The sequence below is a fragment of the Pleurodeles waltl genome, chromosome 3_2 (assembly GCF_031143425.1).
Source record: "Pleurodeles waltl isolate 20211129_DDA chromosome 3_2, aPleWal1.hap1.20221129, whole genome shotgun sequence".
NCBI classification, from domain to species: domain Eukaryota; kingdom Metazoa; phylum Chordata; class Amphibia; order Caudata; family Salamandridae; genus Pleurodeles; species Pleurodeles waltl.
In genome coordinates, this window is record NC_090441.1 from 39,871,042 (window position 1) to 39,886,894 (window position 15,853).

Consider the following 15,853-nt stretch of genomic DNA (forward strand, 5'->3'; position numbering starts at 1 on the left):
GGGCAGAAACCACTAGGCACCGGGGATTTGTTTTTTGGCGCCAATCTCACGCAGGGGGAGCGACCCCGTAGGCAAGGGTCGCTCCCGGGGGGGGGGGGTGGGGGTTGGGGGGGCAAATTTATTTTAGGCCATTTCTGCCCCCCCGGGGGACAGATCGGCCTATTATTAGGCCGAACTGCCCCCGGGGGGGGGCGGCAGAACACTCTAGGCGCCAGGGCAATTTTCTTTTTGTGTTTTTTTTTTTTGTTGTTTCTTTTTTTAGAGATGGGGAGCGACCCATCAGGCAAGGGTCGCTCCCCTGGGGGGGCAAATTGTATTTAGACCATTTCTGCCCCCCTGGGGGCAGATTGGCCAATTTTAGGTCAATCTGCCCCCAAGGGGGCAGAAATCACTAGGCACCGGGGATTTGTTTTTTGGCGCCAATGTCACGCAGGGGGAGCGACCCCGTAGGCAAGGGTCGCTCCCGGGGGGGGTGGGGGTTGGGGGGGCAAATTTATTTTAGGCCATTTCTGCCCCCCCGGGGGACAGATCGGCCTATTATTAGGCCGAACTGCCCCGGGGGGGGGGGGGGCAGAACACTCTAGGCACCAGGGCAATTTTTTTTTTGTGTTTTTTTTTTTTTTGTTTCTTTTTTTAGAGATGGGGAGCGACCCATCAGGCAAGGGTCGCTCCCCTGGGGGGGCAAATTGTATTTAGACCATTTCTGCCCCCCTGGGGGCAGATTGGCCAATTTTAGGTCAATCTGCCCCCAAGGGGGCAGAAACCACTAGGCACCGGGGATTTGTTTTTTGGCGCCAATGTCACGCAGGGGGAGCGACCCTGTAGGCAAGGGTCGCTCCCGGGGGGGGGGTGGGGGTTGGGGGGGCAAATTTATTTTAGGCCATTTCTGCCCCCCCGGGGGACAGATCGGCCTATTATTAGGCCGAACTGCCCCCGGGGGGGGGGGGCAGAACACTCTAGGCACCAGGGCAATTTTTTTTTTGCTTTTTTTTTTTTTGTTGTTTCTTTTTTTAGAGATGGGGAGCGACCCATCAGGCAAGGGTCGCTCCCCTGGGGGGGCAAATTGTATTTAGACCATTTCTGCCCCCCTGGGGGCAGATTGGCCAATTGTAGGTCAATCTGCCCCCAAGGGGGCAGAAACCACTAGGCACCGGGGATTTGTTTTTTGGCGCCAATGTCACGCAGGGGGAGCGACCCTGTAGGCAAGGGTCGCTCCCGGGGGGGGGGGGGGGTGGGGGGGGCCAAATTTATTTTAGGCCATTTCTGCCCCCCCGGGGGACAGATCGGCCTATTATTAGGCCGAACTGCCCCCGGGGGGGGGGGGCAGAACACTCTAGGCACCAGGGCAATTTTTTTTTTGCTTTTTTTTTTTTTTGTTGTTTCTTTTTTTAGAGATGGGGAGCGACCCATCAGGCAAGGGTCGCTCCCCTGGGGGGGCAAATTGTATTTAGACCATTTCTGCCCCCCTGGGGGCAGATTGGCCAATTGTAGGTCAATCTGCCCCCAAGGGGGCAGAAACCACTAGGCACCGGGGATTTGTTTTTTGGCGCCAATGTCACGCAGGGGGAGCGACCCTGTAGGCAAGGGTCGCTCCCGGGGGGGGGGGGGGGGTGGGGGGGGCAAATTTATTTTAGGCCATTTCTGCCCCCCCGGGGGACAGATCGGCCTATTATTAGGCCGAACTGCCCCCGGGGGGGGGGGGGCAGAACACTCTAGGCACCAGGGCAATTTTTTTTTTGTGTTTTTTTTTTTTGTTGTTTCTTTTTTTAGAGATGGGGAGCGACCCATCAGGCAAGGGTCGCTCCCCTGGGGGGGCAAATTGTATTTAGACCATTTCTGCCCCCCTGGGGGCAGATTTGTCAATTTTAGGTCAATCTGCCCCCAAGGGGACAGAAACCACTAGGCACCGGGGATTTGTTTTTTGGCGCCAATGTCACGCAGGGGGAGCGACCCCGTAGGCAAGGGTCGCTCCCGGGGGGGGGGGGGGTGGGGGGGGCAAATTTATTTTAGGCCATTTCTGCCCCCCCGGGGGACAGATCGGCCTATTATTAGGCCGAACTGCCCCCGGGGGGGGGGGGGGGGGGGCAGAACACTCTAGGCACCAGGGCAATTTTTTTTTTGTGTTTTTTTTTTTTGTTGTTTCTTTTTTTAGAGATGGGGAGCGACCCATCAGGCAAAAGTCGCTCCCCTGAGGGACAAATTGTATTTAGGCCATTTCTGCCCCCCTTGGGGGCAGATTGGCTGATTTTAGGTCAACCTGCCCCCAAGGGGGCAGAAACCACTAGGCACCGGGGATTTGTTTTTTGGTGCCAATGTCACGCAGGGGGAGCGACCCCGTAGGCAAGGGTCGCTCCCGACGGGGGAGGGTGGGGGTTGGGGGGGCAAATTTATTTTAGGGCATTTCTGCCCCCCCCCCCCCCCTGGGGCCGGCTGAGCTACAGGCCAAACACCACAGGTAGGCACCTTGCAAAAAACACCTCTGTTTTCTGTGAAAAATATGTTGTGTCCACGTTGTGTTTTGGGCCATTTCCTTTTGTGGGCGCTAGGCCTACCCACAGAAGTGATGTACCATTTTTATCGAGAGACTTAGGGGAACGCTGGGTGGAAGGAAATTTGTGGCTCCTCTCAGATTCCAGAACTTTCTGTCACCGAAATGAGAGGAAAAAGTGTTTTTTGGGCCAAATTTTGATGTTTGCAAAGGATTCTGGGTAACATAACCTGGTCAGAGCCCCGCAAGTCACCCCATCTTGGATTCCCCTGGGTTTCTAGTTTTCAAAAATGCACTGGTTTGCTAGGTTTCCTCAGGTGTCGGCTGAGCTACAGGCCAAAATCCACAGGTAGGCACTGCTTTTTATAAAAAAATGTGATGTGTCCACGTTGTGTTTTGGGCCCTTTCCTTTCGTGGGCGCTAGTCCTACCCACACAAGTGAGGTATCATTTTTATCGGGAGACTTGGGGGAACGCTGGGTAGAAGGAAATTTGTGGCTCCTCTCAGATTCCAGAACTTTCTGCCACAGAAATGTGAGTAACATGTGTATTTTTAGCCAAATTTTGAGGTTTGCAAAGGATTCTGGGTAACAGAACCTGGTCCGAGCCCCGCAAGTCACCCCTCCTTGGATTCCCCTAGGTCTCTAGTTTTCAGAAATGCACAGGTTTGGTAGGTTTCCCTAGGTGCCGGCTGAGCTAGAGGCCAAAATCTACAGGTAGGCACTTCGCAAAAAACACCTCTGTTTTTTTCCAAAATTTAGGATGTGTCCACGTTGCGCTTTGGGGTGTTTCCTGTCGCCGGCGCTAGGCCTACCCACGCAAGTGAGGTATCATTTTTATCGGGAGACTTGGGGGAACGCTGGGTGGAAGGAAATTTGTAGCTCCTCTCAGATTCCAGAACTTTCTGCCACAGAAATTTGAGGGACAAGTGTTTTTTTAGCCAAATTTTGAGGTTTGCAAAGGATTCAGGGTAACAGAACCTGGTCCGAGCCACACAAGTCACCCCTCCTTGGATTCCCCTAGGTCTCTAGTTTTCAGAAATGTACAGGTTTGGTAGGTTTCCCTAGGTGGCGGCTGAGCTAGAGGCCAAAATCTCCAGGTAGTCACTTTGCTAAAAACAGCTCTGTTTTCTGTGATGTGTCCACGTTGTGTTTTGGGGCATATCCTGTCGCGGGCGCTAGGCCTACCCACACAAGTGAGGTATCATTTTTATCGGGAGACGTGGGGGAACGCTGGGTGGAAGGAAATTTGTGGCTCCTCTCAGATTCCAGAACTTTCTGCCACAGAAATGTGAGGAACATGTGTTTTTTTAGCCAAATTTTGAGGTTTGCAAAGGATTCTGGGTAACAGAACCTGGTCCGAGCCACACAAGTCACCCCTCCTTGGATTCCCCTAGGTCTCTAGTTTTCAGAAATGCACAGGTTTGGTAGGTTTCCCTAGGTGCCGGCTGAGCTAGAGGCCAAAATCTACAGGTAGTCACTTTGCTAAAAACAGCTCTGTTTTCTGTGATATGTCCACGTTGTGTTTTGGGGCATATCCGGTCGTGGGCGCTAGGCCTACCCACACAAGTGAGGTATCATTTTTATCGGGAGACGTGGGGGAACGCTGGGTGGAAGGAAATTTGTGGCTCCTCTCAGATTCCAGAACTTTCTGCCACAGAAATGTGAGGAACATGTGTTTTTTTAGCCAAATTTTGAGGTTTGCAAAGGATTCTGGGTAACAGAACCTGGTCCGAGCCCCGCAAGCCACCCCTCCTTGGATTCCCCTAGGTCTCTAGTTTTCAGAAATGCACAGGTTTGGTAGGTTTCCCTAGGTGGCGGCTGAGCTAGAGGCCAAAATCTACAGGTAGTCACTTTGCTAAAAACAGCTCTGTTTTCTGTGATATGTCCACGTTGTGTTTTGGGGCATATCCTGTCGCGGGCGCTAGGCCTACCCACACAAGTGAGGTATCATTTTTATCGGGAGACGTGGGGGAACGCTGGGTGGAAGGAAATTTGTGGCTCCTCTCAGATTCCAGAACTTTCTGCCACAGAAATGTGAGGAACATGTGTTTTTTTAGCCAAATTTTGAGGTTTGCAAAGGATTCTGGGTAACAGAACCTGGTCCGAGCCCCGCAAGTCACCCCTCCTTGGATTCCCCTAGGTCTCTAGTTTTCAGAAATGCACAGGTTTGGTAGGTTTCCCTAGGTGGCGGCTGAGGTAGAGGCCAAAATCTACAGGTAGTCACTTTGCTAAAAACAGCTCTGTTTTCTGTGATATGTCCACGTTGTGTTTTGGGGCATATCCTGTCGCGGGCGCTAGGCCTACCCACACAAGTGAGGTATCATTTTTATCGGGAGACGTGGGGGAACGCTGGGTGGAAGGAAATTTGTGGCTCCTCTCAGATTCCAGAACTTTCTGCCACAGAAATGTGAGGAACATGTGTTTTTTTAGCCAAATTTTGAGATTTGCAAAGGATTCTGGGTAACAGAACCTGGTCCGAGCCCCGCAAGTCACCCCTCCTTGGATTCCCCTAGGTCTCTAGTTTTCAGAAATGCACAGGTTTGGTAGGTTTCCCTAGGTGGCGGCTGAGCTAGAGGCCAAAATCTACAGTTAGTCACTTTGCTAAAAACAGCTCTGTTTTCTGTGATATGTCCACGTTGCGTTTTGGGGCATATCCTGTCGCGGGCGCTAGGCCTACCCACACAAGTGAGGTATCATTTTTATCGGGAGACGTGGGGGAACCCTGGGTGGAAGGAAATTTGTGGCTCCTCTCAGATTCCAGAACTTTCTGCCACAGAAATGTGAGGAACATGTGTTTTTTTAGCCAAATTTTGAGGTTTGCAAAGGATTCTGGGTAACAGAACCTGGTCCGAGCCCCGCAAGTCACCCCTCCTTGGATTCCCCTAGGTCTCTAGTTTTCAGAAATGCACAGGTTTGGTAGGTTTCCCTAGGTGCCGGCTGAGCTAGAGGCCAAAATCTACAGGTAGTCACTTTGCTAAAAACAGCTCTGTTTTCTGTGATATGTCCACGTTGTGTTTTGGGGCATATCCTGTCGCGGGCGCTAGGCCTACCCACACAAGTGAGGTATCATTTTTATCGGGAGACGTGGGGGAACGCTGGGTGGAAGGAAATTTGTGGCTCCTCTCAGATTCCAGAACTTTCTGCCACAGAAATGTGAGGAACATGTGTTTTTTTAGCCAAATTTTGAGGTTTGCAATGGATTCTGGGTAACAGAACCTGGTCCGAGCCACACAAGTCACCCCTCCTTGGATTCCCCTAGGTCTCTAGTTTTCAGAAATGCACAGGTTTGGTAGGTTTCCCTAGGTGACGGGTGAGCTAGAGGCCAAAATCTACAGGTAGTCACTTTGCTAAAAACAGCTCTGTTTTCTGTGATGTGTCCACGTTGTGTTTTGGGGCATATCCTGTTGCGGGTGCTAGGCCTACCCACACAAGTGAGGTATCATTTTTATCGGGAGACGTGGGGGAACGCTGGGTGGAAGGAAATTTGTGGCTCCTCTCAGATTCCAGAACTTTCTGCCACAGAAATGTGAGGAACATGTGTTTTTTTAGCCAAATTTTGAGGTTTGCAAAGGATTCTGGGTAACAGAACCTGGTCCGAGCCACACAAGTCACCCCTCCTTGGATTCCCCTAGGTCTCTAGTTTTCAGAAATGCACAGGTTTGGTAGGTTTCCCTAGGTGGCGGCTGAGCTAGAGGCCAAAATCTACAGGTAGTCAGTTTGCTAAAAACAGCTCTGTTTTCTGTGATGTGTCCACGTTGTGTTTTGGGGCATATCCTGTCGCGGGTGCTAGGCCTACCCACACAAGTGAGGTACCATTTTTATCGGGAGACTTGGGGGAACATAGATTAGCAAAACAAGTACTATTGCCCCTTGTCTTTCTCTACATTTTTTCCTTCCAAATATAGGAGTGTGTGTAAAAAAGACATCTATTTGAGAAATTCCCTGTAATTCACGTGCTACTATGGTCACCCCGGAATTCAGAGATGTGCAAATAACCACTGCTCCTCAACACCTTATCTTGGGCCCTTTTTGGAAATGCAAAGGTTTTCTTGATAGCAATTTTTTACTCCTTATATTTCAGCAAATGAATTGCTGTATACCCGGTATAGAATGAAAACGCACTGCAGGGTGCAGCTCATTTATTGGCTCTGGGTTCCTCGGGTTCTTGATGAACCTACAAACCCTATATATCCCCGCAACCAGAGGAGTCCAGCAGACGTAACGGTATATTGCTTTCGATAATCTGACATTGCAGGGAAAAGTTACAGAGTAAAACGTAGAGAAAAATTGATGGTTTTTTCACCTCAATTTCAATATTTTTCTTTTTCAGCTGTTATTTTCTGTAGGAAACCCTTGTAGGATCTACACAAATGACCCTTTGCTGAATTCAGAATTTTGTCTACTTTTCAGAAATGTTTAGGTTTCTGGGATCCAGCATTGGTTTCATGACCATTCCTGTCACTGACTGGAAGGAGACTGAAAGCACAAAAAATTGCACAAATGGGGTATGCCCCAGTAAAATGCCAAAATTGTGTTGAAAAATTGGGTTTTCGGATTCAAGTCTGCCTGTTCCTGAAAGCTGGGAAGCTGCTGAGTTTAGCACCGCAGACCCTTTGTTGATGCCATTTTCAGGGGAAAAACCACAAGCCTTCTTCTGCAGCCCCTTTTTCCAATTTTTTTGAAAAAAACGAAATTTTCACTGTATTTTGGCCAATTTCTTGGCCTCCTTCAGGGGAACCCACAAAGTCTGGGTACCTTTAGAATCCCTAGGATGTTGGAAAAAAAGGACGCAAATTTGGCTTGGTTAGCTTATGTGGACAAAAAGTTATGAGGGCCTAAGCGCGAACTGCCCCAAATAGGCAAAAAAGGGCCTGGCACAGGAGGGGGAAAAGGCCTGGCAGCGAAGGGGTTAACAAAGGTCACCATTTGTACGTAGATAATTTCTACACTGGAGTGCAGTTGTTCAAGGAGTTGTTTAGAGTGGACACTGTTTCTTGTGGCACAATCCGTTCTAACCGGAAAGGCTATCCAAGGGAGCTTGTCTGTAAAAAACGAGAGGGGACAGTGCAGTGCCTTGCGGAATAATGAGCTGCTAGCTCTGAAATTTTCAGACAGGAGGGATGTGTACATGCTGCCTACCATCCATGATGAGAGTACTTCCCCTGTGACTGTTTGGGGTCAGGTTGCGGAAGTGCACAAACCTGCATGCATTTTGGACTACAATAGGCACATGGGTGGTGTTGACAGAGTAGATCAGAGGTTGGAACCTTACACTGCTCTTCGTAAGTCTTACGTGTGGTATAAAAAGTTGGCCCTACATTTATTTCATTTGGCAACTTTTAATGCTTTTATTGTATTCAAGGATTGTTCACCTGAGTCAAGGATGACATTTGTTAAATTTCAGGAGTCAGTGATAGAAAGCCTTATTGTGGTGGAACAGGCAAGAGTTCCTAGAGTAGAAGTGGTGGAGGATGTGGCTAGATTGAAAGATCGGCACTTTCCAGATCACATTCCTCCCACTCCCAAAAAAGACTTGCCCACAAAGAAATGTAGAGTATGTGCCCGTTGATTAATCCGGAGGGAGAGCCGGATGTACTGCCCCGAATGCCCTTTAAAGCCCGGGCTGTGTGTGCCCAGCTGTTTTAGAAGTTACCACACAAGGAAAAACTTCTGGGAAATACCGTGAGCGTAAACTGTCTGTTTTATATTTTCATATGTTGAGTTTCACGGTTGGCATCACTGTCATGTATTTAGTTAGAGCTTTTGTGTTTGTAGTTTTGTACTTATTTTATAATTAGTTAGTGGTTTCTTTGTTGTTTATAAACAAAAAAAAGTGATGGCGGTGTGCGTGGGGTGGCGCTTAGCTGGCGGTGTGCTTGGGGTGGCGCTTGGCTGGCAGTGTGGGTGGGGTGGCCCTTGGCTGGCGGTGTGCTTGGGATGGCGCTTGGCTGGCGGTGTGCTTGGGGTGGTGCTTGGCTGGCGGTGTGGGTGGGGTGACGCTTGTCTGGCGGTGTGGGTGGGGTGGCGCTTGGCTGGCGGTGTGGGTGGGGTGGCGCTTGGCTGGCGGTGTGCGTAGGGTAGCGCTTGGCTGGCGGTGTGGGTGGGGTGGCGCTTGGCTAGCGGTGCCAGCCAAACACCAGTCCACACACTCATCAGCTGGTGTGATTGCTGTATCAGGCATGTGGGCGTATGAAAGTGATGGGCCCTTGACTGGCGCGGTCTGTCGATGCGAGTCTTGTAAGGTGCTGGGCCCGTGGCTGGCGGCGTGAATGGTCTTGTGCATGTCATGTATGAAAGGTGTGTGAATGGACTGTAAAGTGGCTGGTGCCTTAACGTGGCTTTACAGCTCACGAGCTGTGAGTCATTGGTTCAGTTTTTTGGCCTTTCAGTTATTACCAGTGCATTTCACTTTTGTGAAATCTCTTGTTAATAAATTTTAATCTACTGAAGCATCACTCACCCTCGTGCCAAATCCAACCAGTATGTGTGGTACAAATGACAAAACCTGCTCCGCTGTAATCAGGCGTCGTAGCACACTTGAGACACGCTAGGTGTTTCAGGTGGGACCCCGATGATGAAGCATGCCACCAACTTGGTTGGTGGGTGAGGGGTCTTTTTCACATAACCTAAGTGAATTTCTTTTCACAATTTTAGTGTTTGTCACATCACAGACGTATGTGGACACATCAAAATGATATATTACAAAACTACCTGTTTTTGGGGGGGAGGGGCCACCTATGTTTTTGGTCCTGGGTGCGGCCTTTATCTAGGGAAACCTACCAAACCCAGACATTTTTTTAAACTAGACACCCCAAGGAGTGCAGGGAGATGTGGCTTGCGTGAATTCCCCAACATTTTCTTACCCAGACGCCTCTGCAAACCGCGTAATTTGCTTAAAAAAGCATATTTTCCTGACTTTTGTTTGTACGATCACCGCTCCAGCACAAAATTCCTACTCCCCAGCATTCCCCTCAGTCTCCCAAGTAAAATGACACCTCACTTGTGTGGGTCCCCAAAGCAGAGTCAGCCTAAAGATGTGTAAAAGAAGAATATGTCCTTATCAACTCGCTGTGCTATCCCCTCTATCTCTACGAGTTTTTGGCCTTATTCTGTTGCAGGCACCTGGCCCACCCACAAAAGTGAGGTATCATTTTTATCGGGAGACTTGGGGGAACGCTGGGTGGAAGGAAATTTGTGGCTCCTCTCGGATTCCAGAACTTTCTGTCACCAAAATGTGAGGATAATGTGTTTTTAGCCAAATTTTGAGGTGTGCAAAGGATTCTGGGTAACAGAACCTGGTCAGAGCCCCACAAGTCACCCCATCTTGGATTCCCCTAGGTCTCTAGTTTTAAAAAATGAACAGGTTTGGTAGGTTTCCCTAGGTGCGGCTGAGGTACAGGCCAAAATCTACAGGTAGGCACTTTGCAAAAAACACCTCTGTTTTCTTTAAAAAAATGTGATGTGTCCACGTTGCGTTTTAGGGCATTTCCTGTCGCGGGCGCTAGGCCTACCCACACAAGTGAAGTATCATTTTTATCGGGAGACTTGGGGAGAACGCTGGGTGGAAGGAAATTTGCGGCTCCTCTCTGATTCCAGAACTTTCTGTCACCAAAATGTGAGGAAAATGTGTTTTTTTAGCCAAATTTTGAGGTGTGCAAAGGATTCTGGGTAACAGAACCTGGTCAGAGCCCCACAAGTCACCCCAACTTGGATTCCCCTAGGTCTCTAGTTTTCAAAAATGCACAGGTTTGGTAGGTTTCCCTAGGTGTCGGCTGAGCTAGAGGCCAAAATCTGCAGGTAGGCACTTTGTAAAAAACACCTCTGTTTTCTTTAAAAAAAATGTGATGTGTCCACTTTGCGTTTTGGGCCATTTCCTGTTGCGGGCGCTATGCCTACCCACACAAGTGAGGTATCATTTTTATTGGGGGAACATAGATTAGAAAAACAACTGTTATTGCCCCTTGTCTTTCTCTACATTTTTTCCTTCCAAATATAAGAGAGCGTGTAAAAAAGACATCTATTTGAGAAATGCCCTGTAATTCACATGCTAGTATGGTCACCCCGGAATTCAGAGATGTGCAAATAACCACTGCTCCTTAACACCTTATCTTTTGCCCATTTTGGAAATACAAAGGTTTTCTTGATAGCTATTTTTCACTCTTTATATTTCAGCAAATGAATTGCTGTATACCCGGTATAGAATGAAAACGCACTGCAGGGTGCAGCTCATTTATTGGCTCTGGGTACCTAGGGTTCTTGATGAACCTACAAGCCCTATATATCCCCGCAACCAGAGGAGTCCAGCAGACGTAACGGTATACTGCTTTCGAAAATCTGACATTGCAGGAAAAAGTTACAGAGTAAAACGTAGAGAATAATTGCTGTTTTTTTCACCTCAATTTCAATATTTTTCTTTTTCAGTTGTTATTTTCTGTAGGAAACCCTTGTAGGATCTACACAAATGACTCCTTGCTGAATTCAGAATGTTGTCTACTTTTCAGAAATGTTTAGGTTTCTGGGAGCCAGCATTGGTTTCACGCCCATTTCTCTCACTGACTGGAAGGAGGCTGAAAGCACAAAAAATTGAAAAAATGGGGTATGTCCCAGTAAAATTTGTGTTGAAAAATTGGGTTTTCTGATTCAAGTCTGCCTGTTCCTGAAAGCTGGGAAGCTGGTGATTTTAGCACCGCAAACCCTTTGTTGATGCCATTTTCAGGGAAAAAACCACAAGCCTTCTTCTACAGCCACTTTTTCTCATTTTTTTGGAAAAAACGAAATTTTCACTGTATTTTGGCTACTTTCTTGGCCTCCTTCAGGGGAACCCACAAAGTCTGGGTAACTCTAGAATCCCTAGGATGTTGGAAAAAAGGACGCAAATTTGGCTTGGCTAGCTTATGTGGACAAAAAGTTATGAGGGCCTAAGCGCGAACTGCCCCAAATAGCCAAACAAAAGGCCTGGCACAGGAGGGGGAAAAGGCCTGGCAGCGAAGGGGTTAAAAGAGGAAATATTTTTGTAAACAATATTGAGGATACAATATTTGTGTCGGACAATACTGTGACTACGATATTCTGCTATCACACATTTGACAGGGAACAAGCCAGGGGAGAGGTAAACAGTAGGAAGGCAATATAAACAGTAACTGCTCCTAGGAACCACCTTTTCTCAGATCCCACTATTAGCATTTATTTCTGAGTTACACATGATGTCTACTATTCCATTAAACGAGAAAAAACAGACCTCTCAGGGAGAGACGGAGGGAGGCACAGAGGGAGTAGAGAAGAAAGGAGTGAAGACCTAATGCATCTTAGAGGGCCACCTGGGCAAAGCACAAATGCTCTCTACATTTTCTTACTGTAAAACTTTCATCTCAAAAGCACGTTTTTGGGAATGCACAATGTCAGAGTTCTAACTCATCTTCCTTACTTTACATTTCTGTAAACAGTTTACAATAGACAATTTATTCTCATAAAACATATACATAAGGCACTTTGAGAATAGAAAGTCATGTTAAACTCAGTAGTATATATGGAGTACAAATGTAAATTCAGTAGCAACTGTATACTTTGTTCACTCACCAAATCACACTGTCATGAGTACTTATGTTTTCTTGTGACATGGTCAAAAGAAGATCTGGCAAATTAATTTCAACGAAGAATGCAAGATCGCTTGGCTCCCAACTCATATCCAACAAATGAAGCAAAGAGGTCTGTACACAAGACAAGGCAGGAAGCAATGACCTACAAACACGGCAAGTTATAGTTAGGTGCGTACACTATTGTGTAAGTAGGGTTCATAGCAGAATCATAACAACTAAAGTAACTGACGTAATAAAGAGGAATAAAGAGCAAAAAGGTCATCAAATGTCTTAAATAGCTAAACAGATATCCTACTACAGTATTTATCCTAGTGGTTTTTATAATAAATTAGGAAAGACACATTTAAAACGAAAAGTTAAACAAAAAAAAAAGGACTTGGCATCAGAAAGTAACAAGTAGGGTATTAAAAAAAGTTCACACATTTCGGTAATTAAGGAAAGGACAGGTTATTGAAAAGGGATAGGGGTAGATCAATGTAAACAAACCGGTTTCTAAATCACTCATAAAAGCTGGAAGTCAATCTATATGCCTGATACCCAATGAAATATTATTCCAAATTAGGGGGCAAACATGGTCTGCAGCATAAAAAACGGGAGCTGAGATTTTAGTATGCTTGCCAACCTAACCTAAGAATGTCCTTACTCCGGTGCTACAGAGCTCACCAGACAGACAGACTAGATAAGCATATTAGATTTCTCATCCGGGAGGAATTTTCATTAGTTTAAAATGTATCTGTGCCAGTGAAAACCACAATCTCATAAAATGCAATTGGATAAAAAGCAGTATTTCAGCATACTACCTATTTAATTTTAAATATTGTGCTAGTGTGGATAATTTTTGTACATTTATATTTTTGGGCATCATTGATAACATGCAGAATACGGTTACAGACTTGAATATATATATATATATATATATAAATATATACATAAATATATATATATATTGAAAATGTCACTTACCCAGTGTACATCTGTTCGTGGCATTAGTCGCTGCAGATTCACATGCTGTGCATAGTCCGCCGTCTGGTGTTGGGTCGGAGTGTTACAAGTTGTTTTTCTTCGAAGAAGTCTTTTCGAGTCACGAGACCGAGGGACTCCTCCCACTTCGGTTCCATTGCGCATGGGCGTCGACTCCATCTTAGATTGTTTTCCCCGCAGAGGGTGAGGTAGGAGTTGTGTATGCTAATAATAGTGCCCATGCAATGGAATAAATACGTATGTACAAAATTAAGGTTTAATGTAATATATTTACAAATGTACAAATGTTCAAGATCTACTTCTAAACGGCTACAGGCTCCCGGGGAGGAGGGTGGGCGCATGTGAATCTGCAGCGACTAATGCCACGAACAGATGTACACTGGGTAAGTGACATTTTCAGTTCGGTGGCATGTGTTGCTGCAGATACACATGCTGTGCATAGACTAGTAAGCAGTTATCTCCCCAAAAGCGGTGGTTCAGCCTGTAGGAGTTGAAGTAGTTTGAAATAAAGTTCTTAGTACGGCTTGACCTACTGTGGCCTGTTGTGCAGATAACACATCTACACAGTAGTGTTTAGTAAATGTATGAGGCGTAGACCATGTTGCTGCCTTACATATTTCGGTCATTGGAATATTTCCTAGAAAGGCCATAGTAGCACCTTTCTTTCTGGTTGAGTGTGCCTTTGGTGTAATAGGCAGTTCTCTCTTTGCTTTAAGATAGCAGGTTTGGATGCACTTTACTATCCATCTGGCGATACCTTGTTTTGAAATTGGATTTCCTGTATGAGGTTTTTGGAAGGCAATAAATAGTTGTTTTGTTCTCCTAATTTCTTTTGTCCTGTCAATGTAGTACATTAGCGCTCTTTTGATGTCTAATGTATGTAGTGCTCTTTCAGCTAATGAATCTGGCTGTGGGAAGAACACTGGTAATTCCACTGTTTGGTTTAAGTGGAAAGGTGAGATAACCTTTGGTAAGAATTTTGGATTTGTTCTTAGAACGACCTTATTTTTGTGTATTTGAATAAATGGTTCTTGTATGGTAAACGCCTGTATTTCACTTACTCTTCTTAGAGATGTGATGGCAATGAGAAATGCAACTTTCCACGTTAAGTATTGCATTTCACAAGAATGCATGGGTTCGAAAGGTGGACCCATGAGCCTTGTCAAGACAATGTTGAGGTTCCATGAAGGAACAGGTGGTGTCCTTGGTGGTATAATTCTCTTTAGGCCCTCCATAAACGCTTTAATGACAGGTATTCTAAATAGGGAAGTTGAATGAGTAATCTGCAGGTAAGCAGATATTGCTGCGAGATGTATTTTTATGGAAGAGAAAGCTAGATTTGATTTTTGTAGATGTAGTAGATATCCTACTACATCTTTTGGAGATGCATGCAATGGTTGGACTTGATTATTATGGCAGTAACAAACAAATCTTTTCCATTTACTTGCATAGCAGTGTCTAGTGGATGGCCTTCTAGCTTGTTTTATGACCTCCATACACTCTTGTGTGAGGTTCAAGTGTCCAAATTCTAGGATTTCAGGAGCCAAATTGCTAGATTCAGCGATGCTGGGTTTGGATGCCTGATCTGTTGTTTGTGTTGTGTTAACAGATCTGGCCTGTTGGGTAGTTTGACATGGGGTACTACTGACAGGTCTAGTAGTGTGGTGTACCAAGGTTGTCTTGCCCATGTTGGTGCTATTAGTATGAGTTTGAGTTTGTTTTGACTCAATCTGTTTACTAGATATGGAAGGAGAGGGAGAGGGGGAAAAGCGTACGCAAATATCCCTGACCAATTCATCCATAGAGCATTGCCTTGAGATTGCCGGTGTGGGTACCTGGATGAGAAGTTTTGGCATTTTGCGTTTTCTTTTGTTGCAAATAGATCTATTTGAGGTGTTCCCCAAATTTGGAAGTAAGTGTTCAGGATTTGGGGGTGAATTTCCCATTCGTGGACCTGTTGGTGATCCCGAGAGAGATTGTCTGCTAGCTGGTTCTGGATCCCTGGAATAAACTGTGCTATTAGGCGAATGTGGTTGTGAATTGCCCAATGCCATATTTTTTGTGTTAGGAGACACAACTGTGTCGAGTGTGTTCCCCCCTGTTTGTTTAAATAATACATTGTCGTCATGTTGTCTGTTTTGACAAGAATGTATATAAGAAATACTGCTAACAATTCTAGGTGATTTATATGAAACTTTCTTTGATGTACGTCCCATTGTCCTTGGATGCTGTGTTGATTGAGGTGTGCTCCCCACCCTGTCATGGAAGCATCTGTTGTTATCACGTATTGTGGCACTGGGTCTTGGAAAGGCCGCCCTTTGTTTAAATTTGTACTGTTCCACCATAGAAGCGAGATGTATGTTTGGCGATCTATCAACACCAGATCTAGAAGTTGACCCTGTGCATGTGACCATTGTGATGCTAGGCACTGTTGTAAGGGCCGCATGTGCAATCTTGCGTTTGGGACAATGGCTATGCATGAGGACATCATGCCTAGGAGTTTTAATACCATCTTTGCGTGTATCTTTTGTGTTGGATACATAGCTTGTATCACCTTGTGAAAATTTTGAACCCTTTGTGGACTTGGAGTGGCTATCCCTTTTGTTGTGTTGATTGTCGCTCCTAAGTATTGCTGTGTTTGACACGGCAAAAGGTGTGACTTTGCATAGTTGATGGAGAAACCCAGTTTGTAAAGGGTTTGTATAACATAATCTGTGTGGTGTAAACACTTTGTTAGCGAGTTGGTTTTGATTAACCAATCGTCTAGGTACGGGAACACGTGTATTT

The 15,853-nt window shown here is 46.1% G+C and overlaps 1 protein-coding gene across 2 annotated transcripts in view; it reads right to left on the reverse strand.

Annotated features, from left to right (window-relative positions):
* The window catches only part of ZZEF1 (zinc finger ZZ-type and EF-hand domain containing 1), a 1,404,152-nt gene that overhangs the window by 784,127 nt on the left and 604,172 nt on the right, over positions 1 to 15,853 (reverse strand). For both annotated transcript variants that reach the window (XM_069226690.1, XM_069226689.1), the window contains exon 32: positions 12,066 to 12,227. In XM_069226690.1, coding sequence (XP_069082791.1) covers positions 12,066 to 12,227 — 162 coding nt within the window. The remainder of the gene's footprint in view (positions 1 to 12,065; positions 12,228 to 15,853) is intronic.